At 35.8% G+C, this 22,744-nt stretch overlaps 2 protein-coding genes across 2 annotated transcripts in view; one reads left to right on the top strand and one right to left on the bottom strand.

The window, feature by feature from the left end:
- The window catches only part of LOC150085042 (uncharacterized), a 186,146-nt gene extending 181,895 nt beyond the window's left edge, over nt 1-4,251 (top strand). Inside the window, exon 16 of the mRNA XM_090376441.1 lies at nt 4,136-4,251. Within this exon, the coding sequence (XP_090232567.1) occupies nt 4,136-4,221 (86 nt within the window). The 3' untranslated portion in view covers nt 4,222-4,251. The remainder of the gene's footprint in view (nt 1-4,135) is intronic.
- A 13,998-nt stretch (nt 4,252-18,249) lies between these two features.
- Nucleotides 18,250-22,744, bottom strand: part of Sirt2 (NAD-dependent protein deacylase sirtuin-2) — a 67,830-nt gene continuing 63,335 nt past the window's right edge. The window contains exons 15-16 of the mRNA XM_090375729.1: nt 22,311-22,377; nt 18,250-18,456 (exon numbers count right to left, since the gene is read on the bottom strand). Coding sequence (XP_090231855.1) covers nt 18,364-18,456; nt 22,311-22,377 — 160 coding nt within the window. The 3' untranslated portion in view covers nt 18,250-18,363. The remainder of the gene's footprint in view (nt 18,457-22,310; nt 22,378-22,744) is intronic.

Here is a 22,744-nt window from a genome sequence, read left to right as displayed (position 1 = left end):
CTAGCAAAATTCCTATATATCATTGACAAAACCCCATGACCTGCCCTGGCAGCCTGTCTGCATTGCTCAGAAAACTTCATATCTGACTGCACAATTACTCCCAGGTCTTTTTCATTTTCTACCACCTTAAATGTAGTACCACACAGTTGGTATGTTTCTCTGGGATTACTTCTACCCATATGCAGTACTTTGCATTTGTCAAGGTTAAACTTCAGTTGCCACTTCTTAGCCCATCTGCCAAAATTATCTAGATCCTGTTGCAGTAGCACACTGCCATTACTAACCCTGCCAACCTTTGTATCATCTGCAAACTTTGACACTAAGCCTGATATACCTTCATCAATATCATTGATAAATATACAAAACAACAGAGGACCCAATACCGAACTCTGGGACTCCACTAATAACATTAGTCCACGAAGGGCAGCACCCATTAATTACCACCCTCTGTCTTCTCCCACTCAACCATCCTTTTATCCATTGTAGCAACTTACCCTTAATACCATTCTGCTCCAATTTGTACAGTAGTCTTCCATGCGCAATGGTGTCAAAAGCTTTCCTGAAATCCAAATATATGATATCAAAATTATTTTTTGCATCCAGTTCCTTTGTAACCACATCATAATATCCTATCAAATTTGTCAGACAAGACTTTCCCTTAACAAACCCATGCTGTGTCTGAATTATTGCTGCAGTCTTGTCTAGATGATCCTGCAATGCATCTTTAACCAGTGGCTCCATTATTTTACCCGGAACAGAAGTTAAACTAACTGGTCTGTAATTACTTGTGTCACCCTTCGATCCCCTTTGTGAATTGGGGATACATTTGCACATCTCCAGGCCGTGGGGACCTCCCCTGAATCCAAGGATGCTCTCATAATTATGGCTAAGGGTTTGCTTAGTTGCTTTGCCGCCTCCTTTAATGTAACTGGATAGATCCCATACACTCCAGGTGGCTTTCTTATGTTTAACTTCAACAATTTCTCCTCCACTTTGCTCCCAGTTATTACAAAATCATTAAGCATCCTGCTACAATTTGATAACCTTGTGGCATTTTGAAACCTTAATAACTCTTCATGTGTGAATGTAGATGCAAAATACTCATTATTTTAATACATTAGTACACATTGGCCTAAAGAAAAGCAGTCACCCTAAAGGAAAACAAAGCAGTATCAATAATGCTCCTGTTACGGTAGGCTTAAAAATTGGAGTAACAAGCATATATTAAAAGAGGAGATTGGGCACTTGGTGGAAAAGGCTGTCCTTGCCATCTCATTTATTAGTATGCTGAAAATGGAGCTGCATGCCTTCCTGTGAAAGCAGTTGAACATTTGTTTGACATTTATTAGTATCTAGAGGGAGGTGCTAAAAGGAACAATAGCTTTAAACAGTTTAAATTCATAATTCTACAGAAGTAAAAACGATTTTGAAGCGTGTGTACATTTTAAAAAGAGCGCTTTTCAGTTACCAAATTGAAAAGTGAAACAGGTGAGTGACACTGACTGTTTGGTCATAGTGCCACTCACTAGTGATTGTCTGCTTAAATTTTTTTTAAATTTATTTAATGAGTAGCACAAATTTTATCAGTTGGCAATTCATTATTTTTAAATTTTAAATTGAAGAAACTTCAGTATTTCTTGGTGTCACTAAAGATGAAGCAGTAGATATTTTGTCATATCAGTTCTGTCAGTTTCAGTGTTATAATGCTATTATGGAGAAAAAATTGATATACAGTGGTCTTTGGTTCTCAAGGAAGCTTGAAATTCACCAGTATCCCTGTATAACAAATAGTCTTAAGTCATGCTTGCAATTTTAATAATTGCTCATAGTAATTCCGAGTGTAAGAGGATATTCAGCTGGCTGAAAAAAACCAGAACTGAGTTTAGATCTTTTCTTTCTGGTGAAGCTTTGAAAATTGTCTGACATACAATTCTATGCAATATGATCATTGTTATGGGCAAAACTTTTACTCAACATTTCTAAAGAGAGCAAAGTCTGCAACAGTATCTTTTTGAAGCAGTCATAGTCACTTGACGTCTAACAGACAATCGAAACAGAAGTCCACAGACAGGACAATCCTAAGTTTTAATAAAAGCATACTGTACTGGTAAACAATCCTTGGCTGTATTTAAATATAAAATGTGTGCTGTTGCCGATGAAATTTAATTTTTAATGTAATGTATACTTTAAAAAATTTTCTGCTCTCCACCCATTTTTTGTTAAGAACTGCTTTTTTTTTTTTTTTTTTTCCCCTTTTTGGCAGCCGTTTAGTAATATCTTCAATCAATGGCAGATTCAAGGTAGGGGAAATAGGGGCATGTGCCCCCTGTCAGTTTTCAGAGAATATACACCAATCATTTAAATTACCTATAGCTACAAAAAAAATTTCTTTTTTCATTGCTAACATAGAATTTTATCTATTTTTGCATTGTGGCTCAGCAACACCGATGCTGATGTGATCACCATTCTAGTTTGAGGCATCACACAGTTTGGTCATGCATAATGTTTATTTCAAAGTAATTCAGACTTTAGCTGTGTGCCTGTGTCCACCAGTCACATTATGTTTGAGTGTCATATTTGTTTTGTTCTGTGCCTTTGTGCCCCTGTCACAAGTGCTCTTTCTGTCATTATTTTCTTGGATCTGCCACTGTCTTCAATTCTTGAACCTGGTAAATGTACTCAGGTTGTTTCATCCATCTTTATTACAGAAAATAGTCTCAATTTCCCTAATGTCATGAAAGTTTGACTTCGATTGTTGCAGTCCCTATATCTAGAATTCAGTGATGTACCACCGGCATAGTTCTCTCATAATGAGTACAAACAATAAGATCATGATTCATAAGTGAATCTTTAGTAGCAATTCACCTCCCCCCCACCCCAAGTCATGCTGCGCTTACCATTTTGAGTGGAAACCATAGTTGCAAAAATATTAAGAAGGTATTCACTAAAATTAATTAATACGAAGAAATACTTTTAAAATCTCCTACACTACAATTTTAAATGGAAAACTTCACACTTAATTATAAACCATCATAAAGTATCAATTTCTGCTACTGATTATCCACTTTAGGTGGCTTTGTGAAAAATTTAATGTAACTTTTGATCAAATTGCCCAGTTTAAAAGCAAATCACAGCTCTGAAATTGCCACAATGAAAATCGCTGACCGGGCTAGCCAGGTGGGTAAAATGCCTGTCTCGCAACCCAAAGGTTGCGGGTTCGATTCCCGCCTCGGGCTTGGATCAAAGTACTGCAAAAACCTTGGGAGGTGCATTATGGCCACAGAAGCCTATGCGCCAACAACTACCAAAAAAAAAAAAAAAAAAAAACCAATGAAAATCGTAAGCTTAACAAAAATGAAAAACAAATAAATTGAAATAGCAATAAAGTTTATCAGAAGCTTGCCCATGCCTGCAAAATCAGTTTTTTCTGCCATTTTACTTGGCAGAATTGAATTGAGGAGTTTAGGAAAAGTAACTGCACCTTTGAACAACCAGGCAAGAATATATATTTATTGCATGCATGACAGTAGCACTGGAAAAGGCATCATATCTCATCCACATAGTCAGTTGTGATACTACAAATATTATATGCTTATGTGTATAGGTGTCTTGTTGATTGTAAAATTTGAGTGCTAGGTAACACTGACAAATTTTTCAAATCTGTAAACACTTATTACTGTTTGCTGATATGCATATCAGCAAAAGCCAATAAAGAGGTCAGGTTATTATAATCATCTCGGGATTGTATTGGAAGAAGGATATAACATGGTTTCTCATAATTAATTAAATCTGAATAACACTAAACCACAAGAATTTTGTTATCAAGTGAATTTTATCATATAAAAAGTATTACATTAAATTAAACTCCTACACGATAGAAGTACTTAATATTTGATGTTTCTGAATTGTATATTGAATTCTGTCCTGAAATCAGGAGAGATTTGGCCTAATGATAGAATTCAATATATAATACAGAAACATCAACTATTAAATACTTCTATTTTGTGGGAGTTTTAACTTAATGTAATACTTTTTACACAATAATATTCACATTTAACTAATTCATCATCCTGGTAATATGTAGTGAAACTGTTCTTTACATTAATAAATAATTTTTTATTTTGATTTTTTACAGTACTGTCTTCCCTTGTTTATTCAAATCCAACCGAAAAAACAAAGAATTCTCCAGATTCGCAGAACTTTTTCATTGTTGATGTTTAAAGACCTCAAGAAGTGTGAATAAAATGTAAAGCCATCAAAGAAATATATTTTTTATTTAAATAGAATTTAGCTCTCACCGAAGGTGCTTAAAGCAGCAGAAAACACTTGTGCCAGATTTGAGATATCCTGTTTATAAATAAAATAATATATATATTTAGGAATGTGGCATACTGTTTTAGCGATCTATACTTTTGTAAATATTTCTTATAAAATTATAGCTTCCACTTTTTAAGATTTGTCTTTTTATAGTTCATTAATTTACATTTTTTCATCTACAAATTTTTGTTCCTTATTAAACTCACTTAACAATTATTTGTAGGTCATTTTTCTAATGAACTTGTATAGGATATGCAAGAAGACAAATCATTTGTAAGGTTTTTAACACTGCCTTCTTTACATAGTTATAGAATTCTTGATTTTATCATTTTTGATTGTTTGATAATGCAAAAAGTATAAGACCATTCAGATATGAGTTTGAATTAGTTACATTATGTAGAATTGTACAGACATTTATTGCAAAAGGCTTCTCATATAAATGTGCTTTTACTGGCTTTTTAGGTTTAAACTGCAGCATGGCTTGCTGCATTTTTAACCAGGCAAACTTAAATGCATAAATTATAAATGGTGTATAAAGGAAACGAGATGAAAGAACAAGTATAAATACTGCTTCCTTACCCCAGCAAACTAAGATGCTGCAACAAAGTATTTATTGTTAATGAGTAATCATGGACCAATAGTAATTTGCATGCAAAGCAAGGAAAAAAGCTACTGTATTGTGTGAAATGAAGGTCGGGGAGATGGACTGCAAACAATCATTTGGTAGTAAACCAAGAAATAATATCACACAGAAAATCTATTTATGGTGATATGCTAAGTGTGTGTACAGAATTAAAAATCTATAATTAAACAGTAAGTAATTCTTAAAGAACTATTTTTTCCATGAAAAAAATTTAGAGAACTATAGAAGGTTTATGAACATGATGATGAAGCGGATAGAATATTTAGAGAGAAATTAGTGCTACTTACTCAGATTTCTTGAATAAGATTTTAGTTTTGTACCATATATTTTTACTGATATTATTGCACTGAGTATTACTTTGAATTTTAGTACATTTGCATAAAGCAGAGAAACAATTATAGAACTCTGAGCATTAATGGTTTAGTAATTATACTTTTTGCCATGTTTACCATCTGTATTTCATTTTCTTAAAATGGTAAATGATGTTAGTTATTTTGCAAGTGGGAGCATGTTGCTAGTCAATGCCTTCAGAAAGATTCAAAATTTGGTGCTTGGCTCCCAGATTGTCTTATATATTTACAAGGAGACAAATACAGGAATAAGTTAGCAGGTTACATGGTTGAGGAATTATTTTTTAATTTGGGAAATTCTGTAAAGAAATGAACTTTGCTTGTGTAAAAGTTGAACATTAACATCTGTAAACAGAAAATTTAGGTAATAAGAAAAACTTTTTTTTTTGTGAACTTATGTAGATTAATGCTAAAAATTTCTTATACTATGTTTATGTTAGATTCATTTTGTAGTTACCTCATCACTCAGTGTGGCTTTGATTGTAGTGGATGTAAAATTTAGTAGTTCCCATGCTGTGGATATTTTAGTGATGAATAATTATTATAGTACCCAACATTTTTATTGTAATTCTGTATGTACAAAATATACTATCATGCACTTAATTTTAGGTTAACGTTTACAAGCGGGTACCTCTTCCGATTTATCGTTGCAAGTAGGAGTAATTGACAGGCCTAACCTGCTATAATTAGTCTTATTTAGGGTGTTTATCTCCCCCCCCCCCTGTTTTAAAATTGGAAAACAAATTACTGATTTTAAAACCGCAGCCAGGGGAGGATAAAATAAAAATTTCTTTTATCACTGATTTTATGTTAGATTTTCATTTCAGATTCATTTTGTATTTACCCCATCACTCAGTGTGGTTCTGATTGTAGTGGATGCAAAATTTAGTAGTTCCCATGCTGTGCATATTTTAGTGATGAATAATTATTATAGTACCCAACATTTTTATTGTAATTCTGTATGTACAAAATATACTATCATGCACTTAATTTTTTTTTTTTTTTTTTTTTGTTAGTTGTTGGTGCATCGGCTTCTGTGACCATAATGCGCCTACCAAAGTTTTTGCATTTTATTCTGATCCAAGCCCGAGGCGGGATTCGAACCCACAACCTTTGGGTTGCCAGGCAGGCACTTTACCCACCTGGCTAGCCCGGTCAGCTAATTTTAGGTTAGTTTACAAGCAGGTACCCCTCTGATTGATCATTGTGAGTAGGAGTGATTGACATGCTCAACCTACTATCGTTAATGTTATTTAGGGTGTTTATCCCCCCCCCCCTCCTGCCACTGTTTTAAAATCGGAAAACGAGTTACCGATTTTAAAACAGCAGCAAGGGAGGAATAACTCCCTAACTAAGACTAACCATAGTGGGTTAGGCATGTCAATCACTCCTCCTCGCAATGATCAATCGGAAGGGGTACACACCCGCGTGTAACCATTAATCTAATTTTATTGCATTCTTTGATCTAACTGCTCAAAATTGCACAGTGCAATCCAAACCATGGATCCTATAACAATTATCCTTACTAATATACCCTAGCAGGAAGTCACCCATTCATCCAACCAGCAAATTCGGTGCTGTATTACATGAGTAATGGGATGACCACAAGGCTCTTCATAGGATCCCAGAGGTGCACCGAGAAAGATATAACATTACTCAATGGCACCTGAAGCAATCATATAAAGGGTCTTGTAATTATAATTAATTTTATTTTGAGTGTTTATGTAAAATTACAAAAAATGGAAGTGGTACCTGAAATAAAGCAATAGTGCATAATTTCATTTAAAGAGTTGACCTTGCAACAAACATAAAATTGAGAATGTAATATGGCCTTCATTTGAGACAGACAACAAAATTTTAGAATGCTTATGCGAAATTAGTTTTTTCCTCCAATTAAATGCTGGTTGCTGAAACTCCTATTCCTAAAAAAAGCTTTGTTTTTTGCACTTGTTCTTTTCTTTTCTGCTCTTTCCTTTTCTGCTCTTTCCTTGTCATCTCTTACAGTCAGTGAAAGGCTAGAACTAGCATGAGTAATAAACTATAAGCTTTGCACAACAAGTCTTTTGCAATAAATACATTAGATAATTCTGTACAAAACAATTCATAGAGAGAGAAAGAGAGCAGTGCTTTTTTATTTTTTATATCAGATTGATGAGAATTAGGAAACATTTTAGGCAGCATTTATGTGTTTGTTTGCACTTTAATATAAAAACATCTACTAGTTACCTGTTTTTGATACAAGTGCTTCTGCATATATACATATATCTATATAATACATCATACATTTTGTCAAGGAGTAATTCAGAGTTTGGAAGGATAAAAAATTTGTAATGTTTTTTAGACTGGTTGTAAATCATAGTTTGTTTTTAGACATTTGCTACAAGTGTTTTAAGCTTTAATATTTACATAAAAACTAACATACCAAAGCATTCATTTTTGTAATACTTGTATGAATAGGACAAGTTGCTTTTATGACTTCAACTAATATTTGCAATATAATTTAATTTGATCTTGTACAATTGTAGTAGTGGTTAGTGATGAGCAGATTTTTTTTTTTTTTTTTTTTTGCGAGTGTAATATATCTTAATTCATTTCATAGATCCAACTTGTTAGGCTGCTGTTTGATTGTATACAAGGCTGGAATGTAAAGTTATCTTTAATACCTCTCATGAATTTATTGTATAAAATAATCATTGATTCTGATTAGTTTGCAGCTAAGGTTCGTGCTCATTTTTATTTTTGTAAGTATTGTTTTTCTGTGGTGTTATACTGACATAACTATCAATCGCACTTTATTTGCAACTGGATTTCGTATTCATCTGCAGTTTTGTAATTATCCTTCTTTATTATGCAAGTTTGTTTTCTCATATTGTTTGTAAAATACTAGAATGTGGTTTGTTTCACTGTACTTCACTGTCATTATAGTTTTGTAAGTAATTATTCTTTCTAGTGTTCTTGTTCTGTATATTGCTCAATAACATGAAATGTTATATTTGTATATTTATACTTAAACACCAAACTTCCTGAGAGATAATTGCTCTGAGCATATAACCAGCAACAGTACGCAGAATTTAGCATTCTAAGTCAGATTTTAATCAGTAACATTATGCACTTTGGCTGCCTCGGTTCCACAAAGGACGTACTTGAAATGGTAACAGTGGGCACAGGAGATTAGTTGTTATGGTTATATGTTCTTAAGTGGTTTACTGATAAACTATACTGTTCCTTCTTCCTGTGGTCACTGTTGACAGTGTTGCACAAATGGATAACAGATGAAGAATCCTGCAAACACTTTTACATCAGTCTCTTAAGGTGATGTAAAGTTATATTCTCGCTTTCATAATTCATTCACAGCTTTAAGAATGTTTAGGATATGTTGCATGTTAAGTGTTTTGCAGTGTAGATGCTTCACTGAACAGTGTTCCTTTGTTCAAGATGTGCCTATCTAGTTTTATGTTTGAAATAAAAAAAATTTATTCCTTTAATGTATCACTGTCTAAATTAGTTTGAATTAAATGTAAATAAATAAATATGCATAATCACCATAATTGTCAATAAAAAATACTCCTAGAAAATGCAATTATACCATGACCAATCCAAAAAAAAAAAAAAAAAATTGAAACCAAAATCATATTTGGGTCTGCCAGAACATCTAGATTCCTTTTGCCATTAAAGAATGCTACATTACAGTAGCATTATGCTGCTCAAACTGCGACGTAAATGCAGTCTTGTTAAATGGTGGAGTTACTTTAAAACAGCGTAGTGAATTCTTTATTATTTGAGTTTACCAGCCCATTATCCAGTTTTTTTTTTTTTTTTTTCTCTCAGTTGGATAGAGTTATTCCCTATTCAGAAGAATATAGAGCTGCTGGAATAAACACAGGGAAGGGCAATGAGATTGGTGAAGGGAAAAAAGGGTTGCTCTTACAAAGAAAGGCTTAAGTTCTGCAAATTGTAGCATCTGGAGACTAGATGCCTGTAATGATTGAGGTGTATAAGGCTTTGAATGGTTTGCGCAAGCTCAATGCTGATGGCATTCTTCCTCTTGCCCAGATTAATCTCATGAGGGGACAAATTCAAGTTGAGGAAAGACAGTTGTAGAATAGATGTGTGGAAATTTGCCTTTAGCCAGCAGGTGGTTGATTGCTGGAACAAACTTCGATCTGTCATTGTGGAAGTTGACAGCTTAAATAAATTCAAGGCAGAACTAGACAAACATTTGGAGTGAATGGATGGGGGAAATGGGAAGAGGTTTTTTTTTTTTTTTTTGGCTGATGCTGTATAAGCTTGCTTTCTTGTCTCTAGCCATGTGCTATATAAAATCTTGTAACTTTGAAATCATTACATCTCTTTGGTTTATTACCATATTTTACAATGGATGTAATTAATTGAAAGAAAAATGACCATCTCCTGATTTTTAATTTTTTTCATAAGTATGTACTAGAATATGAAATGCACAAGGCATAATTTCTTAATTTCTTATGGGTTTAGGTAATTAACTATATAATATCTGTGTAGATACACCATAATTTGCCGACCGGGCTAGCAAGGTGGGTAAAGCACCTGCCTGACAACCCAAAGGTCGCGGGTTCGAATCCCGCCTCGGGCTTGGATCAAAGTACTGCAAAAAAAAAAAAACCTTGGTAGGTGCATTATGGCCACAGAAGCTGATGCGCCAACAACTACAAAAAAAAAAAAAAAAAAAAAAAACATAATTTAGCCATAAATTTGAACTACGTATGTAGCATAAAGGCATTGTTTTAATTGTATCTCATATTGTGGTTGCCTTCACAACGAGATGGCTGGTATTGCACTACTTCAAATAAATAACGCTTCTCTAGTAGAGAAGACTACTGTTATTTATTTTCAGTGGATATCACCACCCAGACAATTGTTTCAAAGCTAGTGGGTTTAGGTTTCAAAGCTTATGGGTTTAGGTAAGTAAACTATGGTGTATCTACACCGGTATTAACCTAAACCCATAAGAAATTATGCCTTGTGCATTTAGTCTTCTAATACATTATTATTACCCATGCCATTTGGCATGTTGCATTACCAGGGTACCTGCCCACTCACTGATGATGAAGCCCACTAGCTTCAAAATGATCATCTGGGTGGTGGTATCCACTGAAAATAAATAACAGTATTCTGTACTAGAGAAGCGTTATTTATTTGAAGTAGTGCAATACCAGCTATCTCGTTGTGAAGGCACCCACAATATAAGATACAATTAAAGCTATGCCTTTACGTTACATACGTAGTTCATATTTATGATGTACACAGATATTTTATACACTGATGTGCAAAATTTAAGGACCAGTCAGGTTTTCACCTGTAGCTTCTCATAGGAGTGGTCTGGATGTGGGAAAGGCATACCAAAGCAACCTCGTGAGGTACAGAGGGACTTTATTCAAAAATGGCAACATAGCACTGGCTGCTATGATACGGATGTATCACTGCAAAAGATGGAATAAAGGGAAGAGGTGGTCCTCAGTAGGAGATATGACCACTCCTAATGTCGATGCAGGCTTTGCACCACCTGTCCATGCTTAGAACAATGTTGTTGATAAGTTCTTGTAGTAATATTGTCCATTCTTCTGTCAGTGCCATCTTCAGCTGGTGAACATTTTCTGGTGGGTACTGCTAGGCATCTCCCCAGAGCGTTCCATATGTGTTTGATGGGATTTAGATCGGTGGAACTGGCTGGCTGGCCAATCCATACGAACAATGTCCTCACTTTCCAAAAGCATATCAACAGCTGCAATGCGATGGGGTATGGCATTATCCATAAACACGAACTTGGGACCAGTGGCACCTTGGAACAGACACACATGGGGAAGGATTACCTCAGTACAGTAGCGTGGACCAGTTACTGTATCGCCTTCCAGTATCTGGAGTTGTGTATGTCCATCCAAGATAACATCTCCCCGGACGAGAACACCTCAACCGCCATATCGATCCTTTCAGTGATGTTTGCGGAGTGATACCGGATGCCAACCTCTCGCCAGAATCAGAATCACTGCTAAGACTGAATCTACTCTCATCAGTAAAAGAGTACCTTAAGTAAAGATTTTGTGGTTGTAACATTTAGAAATAATGTTGGTCTTTAAGTTTTGCACACCAGTGTATTTAATTATCTAAACCCATAAGAAATTATGCCTTGTGCATTTTGTCTTCTAATACATTATTATTACTTACACCATCTCTCTCTCTCGGTGCCTCCATAGCCAGGTGGGTAGGAGCAGCAGTGCGTGGCACACGCTTCTTGATTAGACCGAGGTTCGAGCCCGTGACCACCAAATACGAAGGATGCAGAAAGGTTAGGGAATGACCACTGCATATCCCGAAGCAATATGGCCTTAGTTGCTAATGCTCCTAAAAACCAAATAACAAACAAACACCATCTCTCATATTGTGGAAATAACTTCGCAACTGTGGTGGCATGTTGCATTACCAGGGTACCTGCTCACCCACTGATGATGAAGCCCACTAGCTTCAAAACGATCATCTGGGTGGTGGTACCCACTGAAAATAAATAACAGTAGTCTTCTCTGCTAGAGAAGCATTATTTATTTGAATAGTGCAATACCAGCTATCTCGTGAAGGCACCCACAATATGGGATAAAATTAAAACAATGCCTTTACACTACATACGTAGTTCAAATTTATGGGTAGACTATGGTGTATCTACACCAATAAGTATGTACATATGAGGGCATTTCAAAAAATAAGGTAAGAATGCATAGATGTGTGTATGATGCTACATAAGTTGCCATACATGTTGCCTTTTCTACATAGTTGCCATACATGTTCAAACATTTGTCGCACTGACACCAAGGCATTTATTCCAGCACAGAAGTAGGCGATGTCAAGCACTTTTTGCTAGGAAACAGCAATAATGGTACATATGATGCTTCTTCAGAGGTTAGAAGTAACTCGCTTAATACAAGATTAGGACTACTCTCAGTGATCCAGAATTATCTGATCATATCACTGTAAAAACTTACAGGGACAGTTGGCAACGTGTGTGGCATAGTATAGCAACCCAGACCACATGCGATGAATGGCCATCTGTAACACTCAGTTCATCCTGTTCAAAGGAAATCAACAAAAAGCAAACATGGTTCCAGGACACCATATGGAAGGAGACAAAGGGTATTTCCACATTGTGATGCCTTTTTTGTTCCTAATGTCACATTGCATCCATGTTTCAGTCCCTTCAGCAGTGTACTGTAGAAATTGTATGCCTTTGTGTAATGCTTCAGATGCAGAGAAGATTCAACGAAAGGGCTTTGTCAGCTGTGATTTTCTTTTGTATTGTGCACAAATGCTACTGTAATGTAGGGCATGAATAATGCTTTGTACAATACCCAGTGACTTGTTGTTGTTGTTATTTGGTTTTTAGGAGCATTAGCAACTAAGGCCATATTGCCCCGGGGATATGCGGTGGTCATTTCCTGACCTTTCCGCATCTGGTGGTCACGGGCTCGAACCCCAGTTTGATCAAGAAGCGTGTGCTACGCACTGCTGCTCCTGCCCACGGAGGCGCCTACCCAGTGAGATGTTAGGCTCTTCAGCAGTGTTACTCAGTTTAAAGAACTGTAACAAGTATTGGCATTTGTGGTGGATATCCTTTGGTGCCCAAGTTGCTGCTCATCTTGAACTTCTGTCCTGTTATTAGCAAAAGAATCACACAAACCTTGGTGTTGTTTCTGTGACATGAAATTATCTGTACACATCCTCCAGTTGGCAATGAATTTCTGCCTATCTGTTACTTTCAGCAATACACAAATAGGATACATGTACCCAGTATGAATGTTCATATTAATTTATTCTTTTTTTTTACCACTCAATTTTTTTTCTTTTTGTAAACATTAGAATACATACTTTTTATACACCCTGTACATGATTTTCTATTTTGTTTCAATGGAGCAGCCTCATGTAAATTGAAATTATCAGTAATTTGGGGTCCAGAAGTTAATGAAACTGAATAAATTACATCAAAAGAGTAGTGGTAGAAAGTAGACAGTGAATTATGATTTCAAATAACTAGCCAGTAATTATTATATTTGATTTTGACATTTCAGCAGTCTTCTAATTAATGTTTGACTATGAAGTCAAAACAGAAACAAATTAATATTTAAAAGCTCTTATGTACATATTTTCTTTAATCTTTATTGTATACAAACATGGTATATACAATAGACCCTTCACAGCAGCAATGCCAGGGGTTTTACATTTGTTATTCATCTGCCAGACCCTAACAACAGATTAGTACAGATTTGCATAAGTTTTATATTTGGATCTTTTAGAAAGATTTGTTGAGTAATCCCACTTTTGTTAAAATTAGTGAACAGAACTTCACCTTTTTTTTTTTTTATTTTGGTAAAATTTAGTTATCCTGGTGTTATGTTTCAGATGTTTTAAGCATTACCCAAAACGGAAATTCAGATCAGCATCAAGTTTTCAGCATATGTTCTCTTAATCCCTGGGTAGGATTTAGGGTCAGTTTTGATTTAATCCATCCATCTTCCCTCCCCTATAAAAAGCTATATTAATTTTGGATGTTTGAGCATTACTCAAGGGGAAGTTGGATTGACACCAAATTTTTAGCATTTGTTTCATAAATCTCTAGGAAACTTTGAAGACCAATTACAATGCCATAAGCTCCCCCAGGAAACACACACACACAATGGAATTAGGAAATTGCAGAGAGAGAGAGAGAGATACTGGACTGTACAAAGAACTGGACACTAAGTATCATTAGAATATGAATGTAAAAAATGTAATTTTAACGAGGTCAAGGATTAAGAATACTATTAGCGGATATGAAAATAGAACAGCAAAATAAACCATAGACAAAGGTAATGGGCAAAAAACTAATATGGTATTGGACTGCCGCACAAGTCCAGTAGTCTATACCTCATGGCATAGTCTATCAGGATCTGAAAGTCAGGAGGGATATGACACCATTTGTCCACAAGAAATATGATCAATTCCTGCTTGTTTGATAAAGCTAGAAAGTGCTGCCTGAAATGTTATTCCAGAGGTCACCATAGACTTTCTATTGGGTTGAGATCTGGTGACTACAATGGCTGTGGTATTGAAAAAGTTCAGTCTCGTGCTCCTCAAATTACTCTGTGGATTGGAGCAATGTCATCCTGAAAGACAACTCTCTTTATGAAAGAAATGCTTGACAATTGGATTGAAGATGATCGCTCAGGAATGTTAAATAGCAATGGGTATCAACCTTGCCTTCTAACGTATTGAGTATACCCATATGATGCCATGAGAAAGCACACCATTACTGAACTGCCAGACCCCCTAACAGTAGGAAATGCAATCAGAATTGTACGCTTCCTTTGGCTGGCCCCCACACGTGCACTCATCTATTTTATGCAAACAGTGTAGAAAGATTCATTAGACCATGTCACATTCCTCCACTGCTTGTGCTCTTTGTACCACTGAATATGATGCGAGTTGTTGGTTGTGATGAACAATGTGAAGTGCTCTATGGAGTTCTTGATAAAAATTGCATTGAAATCCATACACAACTGAACTGATTAGCTGTTCCTTGCCAGTTTCACTTTGCACATCACACCAATGCTCAAACATTACAGTTTGGAGTAAGTGGTTTTGCCCACTATTGCCTTTTGCAGATGTCTTCTTCTCTTTAGATTCCCATGTAGATATTAACCTTAGAAACTTTCTTGTGAAACATTAGCAAGTTCAGCTGTCTTAGTGACCAAAGCTCCTGCCAAATGTACTCCCACAATCATGCCCCTTTAAAAAAATTGCTAAAATTTTTCTCGATGACATGGTACCTATAACTGATTAATTAATTGATCCCATGGTACCAATAATTGATTAATCCAGCTGACCTTTGAATTTCCCCAAACCGTCAGCCTCTACCACCCATGTAACTTGTTCCAGTAATTTATAACTCACTGGATAAAATAAAACTTTCTGCAGTCCAATCTAAACATTTCCCCCCCATATCTTGTTCTAGAATCATAACCATGAAAATTTTATCCTCATTCATTTTGCTTATGCCTCTCAGAGCCTTAAATACCTCAGTCAAGTCTCCTCTAAGGTACCTAGTTTCCAAGCTCTGCAACCCACATATTCAAGTCCATCCTCATATCGACGCCCTTTTGCCCATCTCACCAGGCGAGTTACCTGTCTTTGGATCCTTTCAAGAAGCATAATGTCTTTCTTCCTTGCAACCAGCCTGCAATGCTCAGAGAACTTCATGTCTGACTATCGTAATACCGAAGTCCCTTTCATCCACTACTGGCTTTAGTTCAACTCTGCCAAGTGTATAAGTTATTTTGAAGTTACTGTTCCCCAGGTTTAATCCAGCACTTTGCTGGATTGAAGCATAGCTGCCATTTTTCTGACCATTCCTGAAATCTATCTAGGCCACTCTAGATAGATTTCAGCTCTGCTTGGTAGTGATCATTAACTACTCTACCAATCATTACATCATCTGTAAATTTACATATCACGCCCTCTGTCCCTTCATTGATGTCATTTATGAAAATCAAAAACAACAGTGGTCCTAATAGTGATCCTTGGGGAACCCCACTTCTTACGTCAACCCAATCTGAGAATAACCATTTATCAGAACCCTCTGCCTCCTGCCATCCAGCTATCCCTCTAAGGATTTTTCCTGCAATTCCAACCTGTTCCAGCTTATAAATTAACCACTCATGTGGGACCGAGTCTAATGCTTTGCCGAAATCCAAATAATGTCGAAATTATTCCCTAAGTCCAGCTCTTGAGTAGCCCTGTCAAAATAGCTAACCAGATTAGTTAAACATGATTTTTCCTTTACAAAACCATGCTGAGTATCCGTCAGAATTCCATTTCTATCTAAATAATCCTGAATTCCACCCTTGATCATTGTCTCCATGATTTGCCCTACTACTGAAGTTAGACTAACCGGTCAGTAATTTCCCACTTCACTCTTAGAACTGCCCTTTTCATTACAATCCAACAGAATCACTCCCGAGTCCAGTGATGCTCTCATAATTGTTCAATGTGCTCACTTGCTGCCTCCCTTAAGATATATACAGGCCAGGAGCATTGGTGGCCTGTAGGCTGGAAAGTTTTTTTTATTAAACAAATGTGAAATTTCAACATCATTAATTACATTTTTTTCAACTTCACTCCCATAATTTCTCATTGACATAAAGGGCTTTTCTTCTGTAAATATCGATGCAAAGTAACTGCTGAGTTAGTCTACAACTTCGGCTGGGGTATCTAATACTATCCCACGTCCATTACATAGGGGTCCGATCTGGTTTGTCCTTCTCTTCTTTTCATTTATATATGTGAAGAATTCCTTATCCCCCTCTTTGCCAGTGATTTCTCATAATCTGCCTTTGCCAGCCTAACTTTTTCTGTGGCACTATTAGATCAATTTGTGCTGTTACAGGTATCAGTACTTTTCCATGCTGTCTTTTTCTACTCAAGTAATCTGGTAACTTTATTATTCATCCAACTTGGAATCCTCTTGTGGAGTATTTTTTAATGGTATATGTAATCAGACAATCTTGTAGCTTTCTGAAGAAAATGGCTAATTTCTTCTGTATTTCTCATCTTTTCTTTGCTTCACTGTTTAATATATAAAGTGATATTTCACAGCTCACTGATAACTAAAAGAGTAGCATCAATTACTTTTCTGGGTTGCTAGCAAAAACTTTTGTAATTGGTCTTTTAATCCTTAGCTTCATTGATAATTCACAAGAAAGGTTTAGTTTCTCATTCCAAATTGTGCTTGAGCATGAGATACAGCAGTACTGATTTAATTTTGCACAGACAGACAAAGAAAAACACCCCTATCCATAATCTATTCTGCAAGTATTTTGATGAGAAAGACAAGGGTAGCATATACACTGTGATCACCAAATTTTAACAACCCAACTGTAATGGATGGTGCCGCATAGCTTGAAGTATAAAAAGCTTCATATGTTTAAAGCTACCATGGAGTTTCAAAAGGGCATGAATATGGCAGCTTGTGCATCAGGTGCTTCCATATCAGAAGTGGCATGTCTTGTCAGTTGTTCATGGCCCGCTGTGGTTAAGGTGTACAAAGAATGGTGCTGAACTGTTCATACCGCCAACAGAACTGTAAAGGATTACATAAGATAGATGTTCATGGTGAGCATAGGGTGCAGTGCAGGTCACTGTGCAACAGCTGACATTGCAATACAATATGGGAATGCAAGAATAACATCCCAAATGACAATATGCCACACACTCAGACAATGAGTTCCACACTGTCACTGGCATGATGGTCGGACACTGGAAACGTGTACTGGTTGGGTGAGTCCAAATACCTAATTCAACGTGCCAACAGACACCTTTGTGTGTGTGGCAGAAGCAAGGATCCATTGTACATGATGCCCACTATCCAGGCAGGTAGCAGTGGTTGCTTAATACATGGTATGTTTTGCTGGCAAGAACTAGGCCCCTAATGCATGTGGACTGATGTTTCACTGGTGAAGTTTACCAGTAGCTCTAAGACCATGTGCACCCACCCTGTATTAAGAATAATAGAATAATACAAAAAACTAAAGAAGAAAAGCTACCCTTTTGCTACCTTAGTGTAACAAAACACGTCACACGAACTTCATTAATTTCAGGGAAGCAAAGCAGCAACCAAAGGAATTAAATGGGAACAACCTGTAAGAAAAACTGAGAAACCAAAGTTTAAAATAAATCTAGTAGTGCCAGAAGTTACATACTTTGGGTAATAACATTACAGAGAACTGGATACATAACCGTGTATGAATGCATCAAAAATATTTCGAAGATCATTTTGTTTTGGTGAATGAATTAATAAGGTATAGTCCACCTTTTAGATCACACCTCATATAAACATTCAGTACTTGATAGTTTTAATGTAATAATTCATATCCCAAATCGCTACAATACTTTCAAAACAACTTTTAATCAAATGGTTTAAATAATTTCAAACATAATAGGAATTTCATACACAGAATGTTAAAAACAACTTTCTTTAGGTCTACACACTTTCACATCTGTCTACCCTGAAGTAGAAGACTCGGATGAGGTACCAGAATCTGGTTCGGAATCTATCCTTTCGTGCTCTCGCTTTACAAGCTCCTTCAGTTCTTCCTGCAGATATAATTTTGACTCTTTTAATATACAGTGTTATGTACATGTTTCTAAAATGCTAATTTTATAATACATGAAGGATAAAAGAGGTCACTAAGATTTATGAAATTCATGCTGTCATTAAGAAAAATTAAAATGACAAATTACATACATATGGATTTTTTTTTTTTTTTTTGGTAGTTGTTGGCGCATCAGCGTCTGTGGCCATAATGCACCTCCCAAGGTTTTGGCAGTACTTTGATCCAAGCCCAAGGCGGGATTCGAACCCGCGACCTTTGGGTTGCTAGGCACCCGGCTTTTTACCCACCCGGCTAGCCCGGTCAGCCCCACATATGGATATAAACTATTAAAACAAGAGTAAAGCAAAAATATATAACAATAGCTTAGAGGTTTACACACATCCTGCTACAGTTTCGATGACTACAGTATATACAGGCAAAAAATAAATCAACAATATGTGATATACCTAGATACTTGTATATTTAATAAAGTGTCAGCCCACCTTTGATCTTACACAATATCCTGTTGATAGGTCTCAAAACTACTTTTTTAATGACAGTAATGCAATATTTTGGTCTGTTTAACCTTCAATACAGCAGTTAATTTGGCTGCTGACTGCAGACATGTTGGTCTAGCCTGAAATTAAATGTTCCATTTCATCCTAAAGATATTCAATGTGGTAAGGTCAGGGCAGACCAATTCCCTCAATCTAAATTATTACAGACTATGGCACTTTGTCATGATGAAACAGAAAAGTGAAGTTGCCCAGGATGTTAATGTATCCTGTGACATTCATGCCAGACAGTTTCGTGGCAGTGAGATGAGAAAACATTTTCTATAACACAGCTTCCAATGATTAGTTTTTCTGAACTTCTATGTACTCTGATCTCTTTCCATCAATTGCTGCTTAACACTTTCTGGCTGTAATAGCACCATGACATTTCCATTTGGTGATTACATCAACTATCACTAATCAAAGGTTTTGCCACAATGGCATCAACAGTTTGTTAATATGACATCCTATGATGACTCCCTGTTAAAAGTCAAAGTTTAATGCTTTGCACCACCTACTGTAATTCATTGATCTAATTCCTTCTGACATGAACACAGTTACTTATAACTGTTCCATACCCAGGGTTGGTGGGTGTAGTTCATTTTTCCAAATCACAGGAGTGTACAAATACTTTTGGAAATATAAGCATAACAGCAACGTGCATCACTTAAAATCTATATTATGTCAGTAGGAAGTTTCTCCTGCCTATGATCTCATAATGGTCTGCTTGGCAATCCATCAATTATCATGCTGGATGATCAAAGCTTCAATTATAGGTTTAAATAAGTACAATGGATTGCATTGTAGTTTTTTTGTAATTCAGAATGATTTTTTAAACTAAACTGAAATTTACACGCTGAATATTTCTGAGCGGAATGCTGCTAACAAAAATACCGAAAACATTGAATAATAAATTATCTAGTCTACTGATCAAAAAATTCATCTGACTGACTAAGCATGTCTCTTTTTTTTTCTCCAGATATGTTTGCTGCCTTTCTAACCACTAACCTGGCCGATCATCGTCAGAACTGGGTGATACCAAAGGAGCAAGATGCTGTCAGGGCATTTATGAATTTATAAGATCAATGAGAGAACATAGGGGAGGATTTGGGTTGTGGAAAACGATTATCCATGCACGGTGGGAGAGTGAATAATGACTTATATTCCAATTAACTACTTTAGCATGCGCTGGTGTTCAAAGAAAGTGCACCTAGGAATTTTAATTTCTAACCTTTTTTTGCGATGGTATGTTACATTAATGACTAGTGTCACAAATAGAAATATAAACAAAATATATTAATAGTTACGGCAAAGCTAAGTAATATTTGACAGGTGCTCTCAAAATATTCCAAATTGAGCATTTGCAACTTTTATACAAGTTTTGGTAAACACAACAATTATGGCTGAAATATTATCAGAAGCCCTCAATTTTAAATGGAAAACAAAATGAAAAGTTCACCAGGTGCAAACTGATATTTAGTTGAACTGCCTCTGGCGCTGATGACAGCAGCACACCGTTGAAGCATTGACAAGATCAATTTCTGAAGATAATCAACTGATAGTTCGCGGTTCCAAACACAAATTATGAAGTTCACGAAGGGTCTTTGGTTTCTTTCTGGCAACTGCAGATTCCACATGATGCCAACAGTTCTCTATAGGATTCAAGTCTGGAATGTATGTTTCCTGGCCAGCTAATAAAGTGGCCTGGGACACAGCTTCTCCTGCTGTGTCCCAGGCTAGACTATGGCAACCCTGCCGTGTGTATATGAAGATACTGCACCTAGCAAAACCGATCAATGTAGTGGTGAATATGTTTGTGTAGCATGGTATTTGGTTGTGTCAAGTGATCAGCCTCTTAGCCCAGCATGTAGCAGAGTATGCCACCCACTAGTTTCCATCCTTACCATGAAGAGGTGTGTCAGACTGTACTAGCATTCCAAATGTATCACATAAATCCAACCCTGTTATTCAAGGAGACAGGTCAGGAAAAAAAAAATAATAATCAGCTCCTCAGATTTAAATTCCTTTCTGAAAACAAATTCTGAACAAGTAGCAGTTTAAAAGCAATATCAGATTTAGCCATTTACAGTTCCCATCAAGGATACAATTTGGAGAATAACTCGGATAAAAATATAATTAATTTCTGACAGAAAAAAATCAACTAGTACCATTCAATGTTTATTAAAATTAGATTTTATGCACCTACCAAGACGGGCTCTTATTCCATTCATCCAATGTTTCAATTCATCAACTGTTTGAAATACATGTTTAAAAGATAAGTTGTGTGGAGTGTTTCCTCATGTATAATGCGATATTTATTTACTTTTTTAAAAATTGTCCTAGTATGATAAATTAAACAATGTGCAGCAAGTCCTTGCTGTCTATCATTCTGTTGTTTGATTCATTTTTTTCCACTTGTCTATCATGTGCACACCGCAATCTGCAATAGTTCACGTTCAGTCGTATTGCAGTTAAATCAGTTGTAGGTTGTATATTTATTGAAAATTTAAAAAAATTTCTTATAAATTTCATTGCAACCTTAATTGTTACTTTCAGTTATTTAAATATTTCAAGATAATTTAAAAATATCTTCAATGTTTTAATATGCTACTGGTTATTAATAAAATTAATAAAGTGTTGCAGTGAAGGAATCTGCATCACTTTTTTAATTACCAATTATTGCAATCTGAATTGCACCAGAGAAAGTCCTAAGATGCAAAGTGCATTCACATGATAAATCAAGCTATGTTAATTGCATCTGAAAATAATTCTAATGTGGAATTATAGGAGCACTATGGCAAGAAAGACTGAAGATGCAATTTCCTTTTACAAAACACCAAGAAAAACAAATTACCAAAAATCAGTTCTTTAAGAAATGAGGCCGATTTTTCTTGCCTTTGGAACATATCGTTCATTAAATACATGTCATATTTAAGTCAACACATATAGAAGTTGACTGACTATGCTGTTTGTCCTGGTTCTAGAACATGGCCATGACAAACAGCAAGGACTCACTAATCAGCAAAAATTGCTGAACACAAGTTACTGCAACCAATGTTGGTGGTGCACAGTTTACAAAGCAGCAGTCTCCTAGAGAGCAAATTATAATAAATTGTCAAAATTCATATGACTATTTTTCAATGTACTGGTATGACACGAAGGATTTCTGTATACATAAATTAGCACTTTTGATTTAAGATAAACTATTTTTTCTAGGGCAAAACAAAGTTTTTAACTAAGCCATTTCTTTCAATGAGAGAGAAACTAATTAAAATAATGTTAAAACAAAAATTTTGCTTACTCCCCATCCTAAAGCATCGGCAAGCACTTGGCAACCATCATCACATAATCCTATCCATGCAACATCTCTGCAAAGAAAGAGTAAAATTTAATTAAATAATTACAAAACTGAATTAACCATGGCAGCAAAAATTCTCTGCGGACCAGTGACAAACAGTTCATGGACCGGCACTGGTCCGTGGATCACACTTTGAGTAGCACTGATCTACATGGTCTGTATAAAATATCAAATAATTCAATAACCTGGTATGCGAGCACTACCTGTAATATACAGAAATGAGCTTATCTTTAACCTAAGTGCTTAGTACACCTATCAAAAAAGTGCTACACTTATTATGATCATTTTTGGCACAATGCCAACAATGTTGACAGGTAATCACAAAGTGTAATCCATGCCTGTTCGTGTGAGTCATTCGATGCAATGCTTCAATGAGC

This window comes from Mastigoproctus giganteus, chromosome 6 (genome assembly GCF_048544385.1).
Source record: "Mastigoproctus giganteus isolate SK-2022 chromosome 6, ASM4854438v1, whole genome shotgun sequence".
Classification (NCBI taxonomy): Eukaryota; Metazoa; Arthropoda; class Arachnida; order Uropygi; family Thelyphonidae; genus Mastigoproctus; species Mastigoproctus giganteus.
Note: the sequence above shows the minus strand (reverse complement) of the source record. Positions and strands in the feature narration are given on the sequence as shown.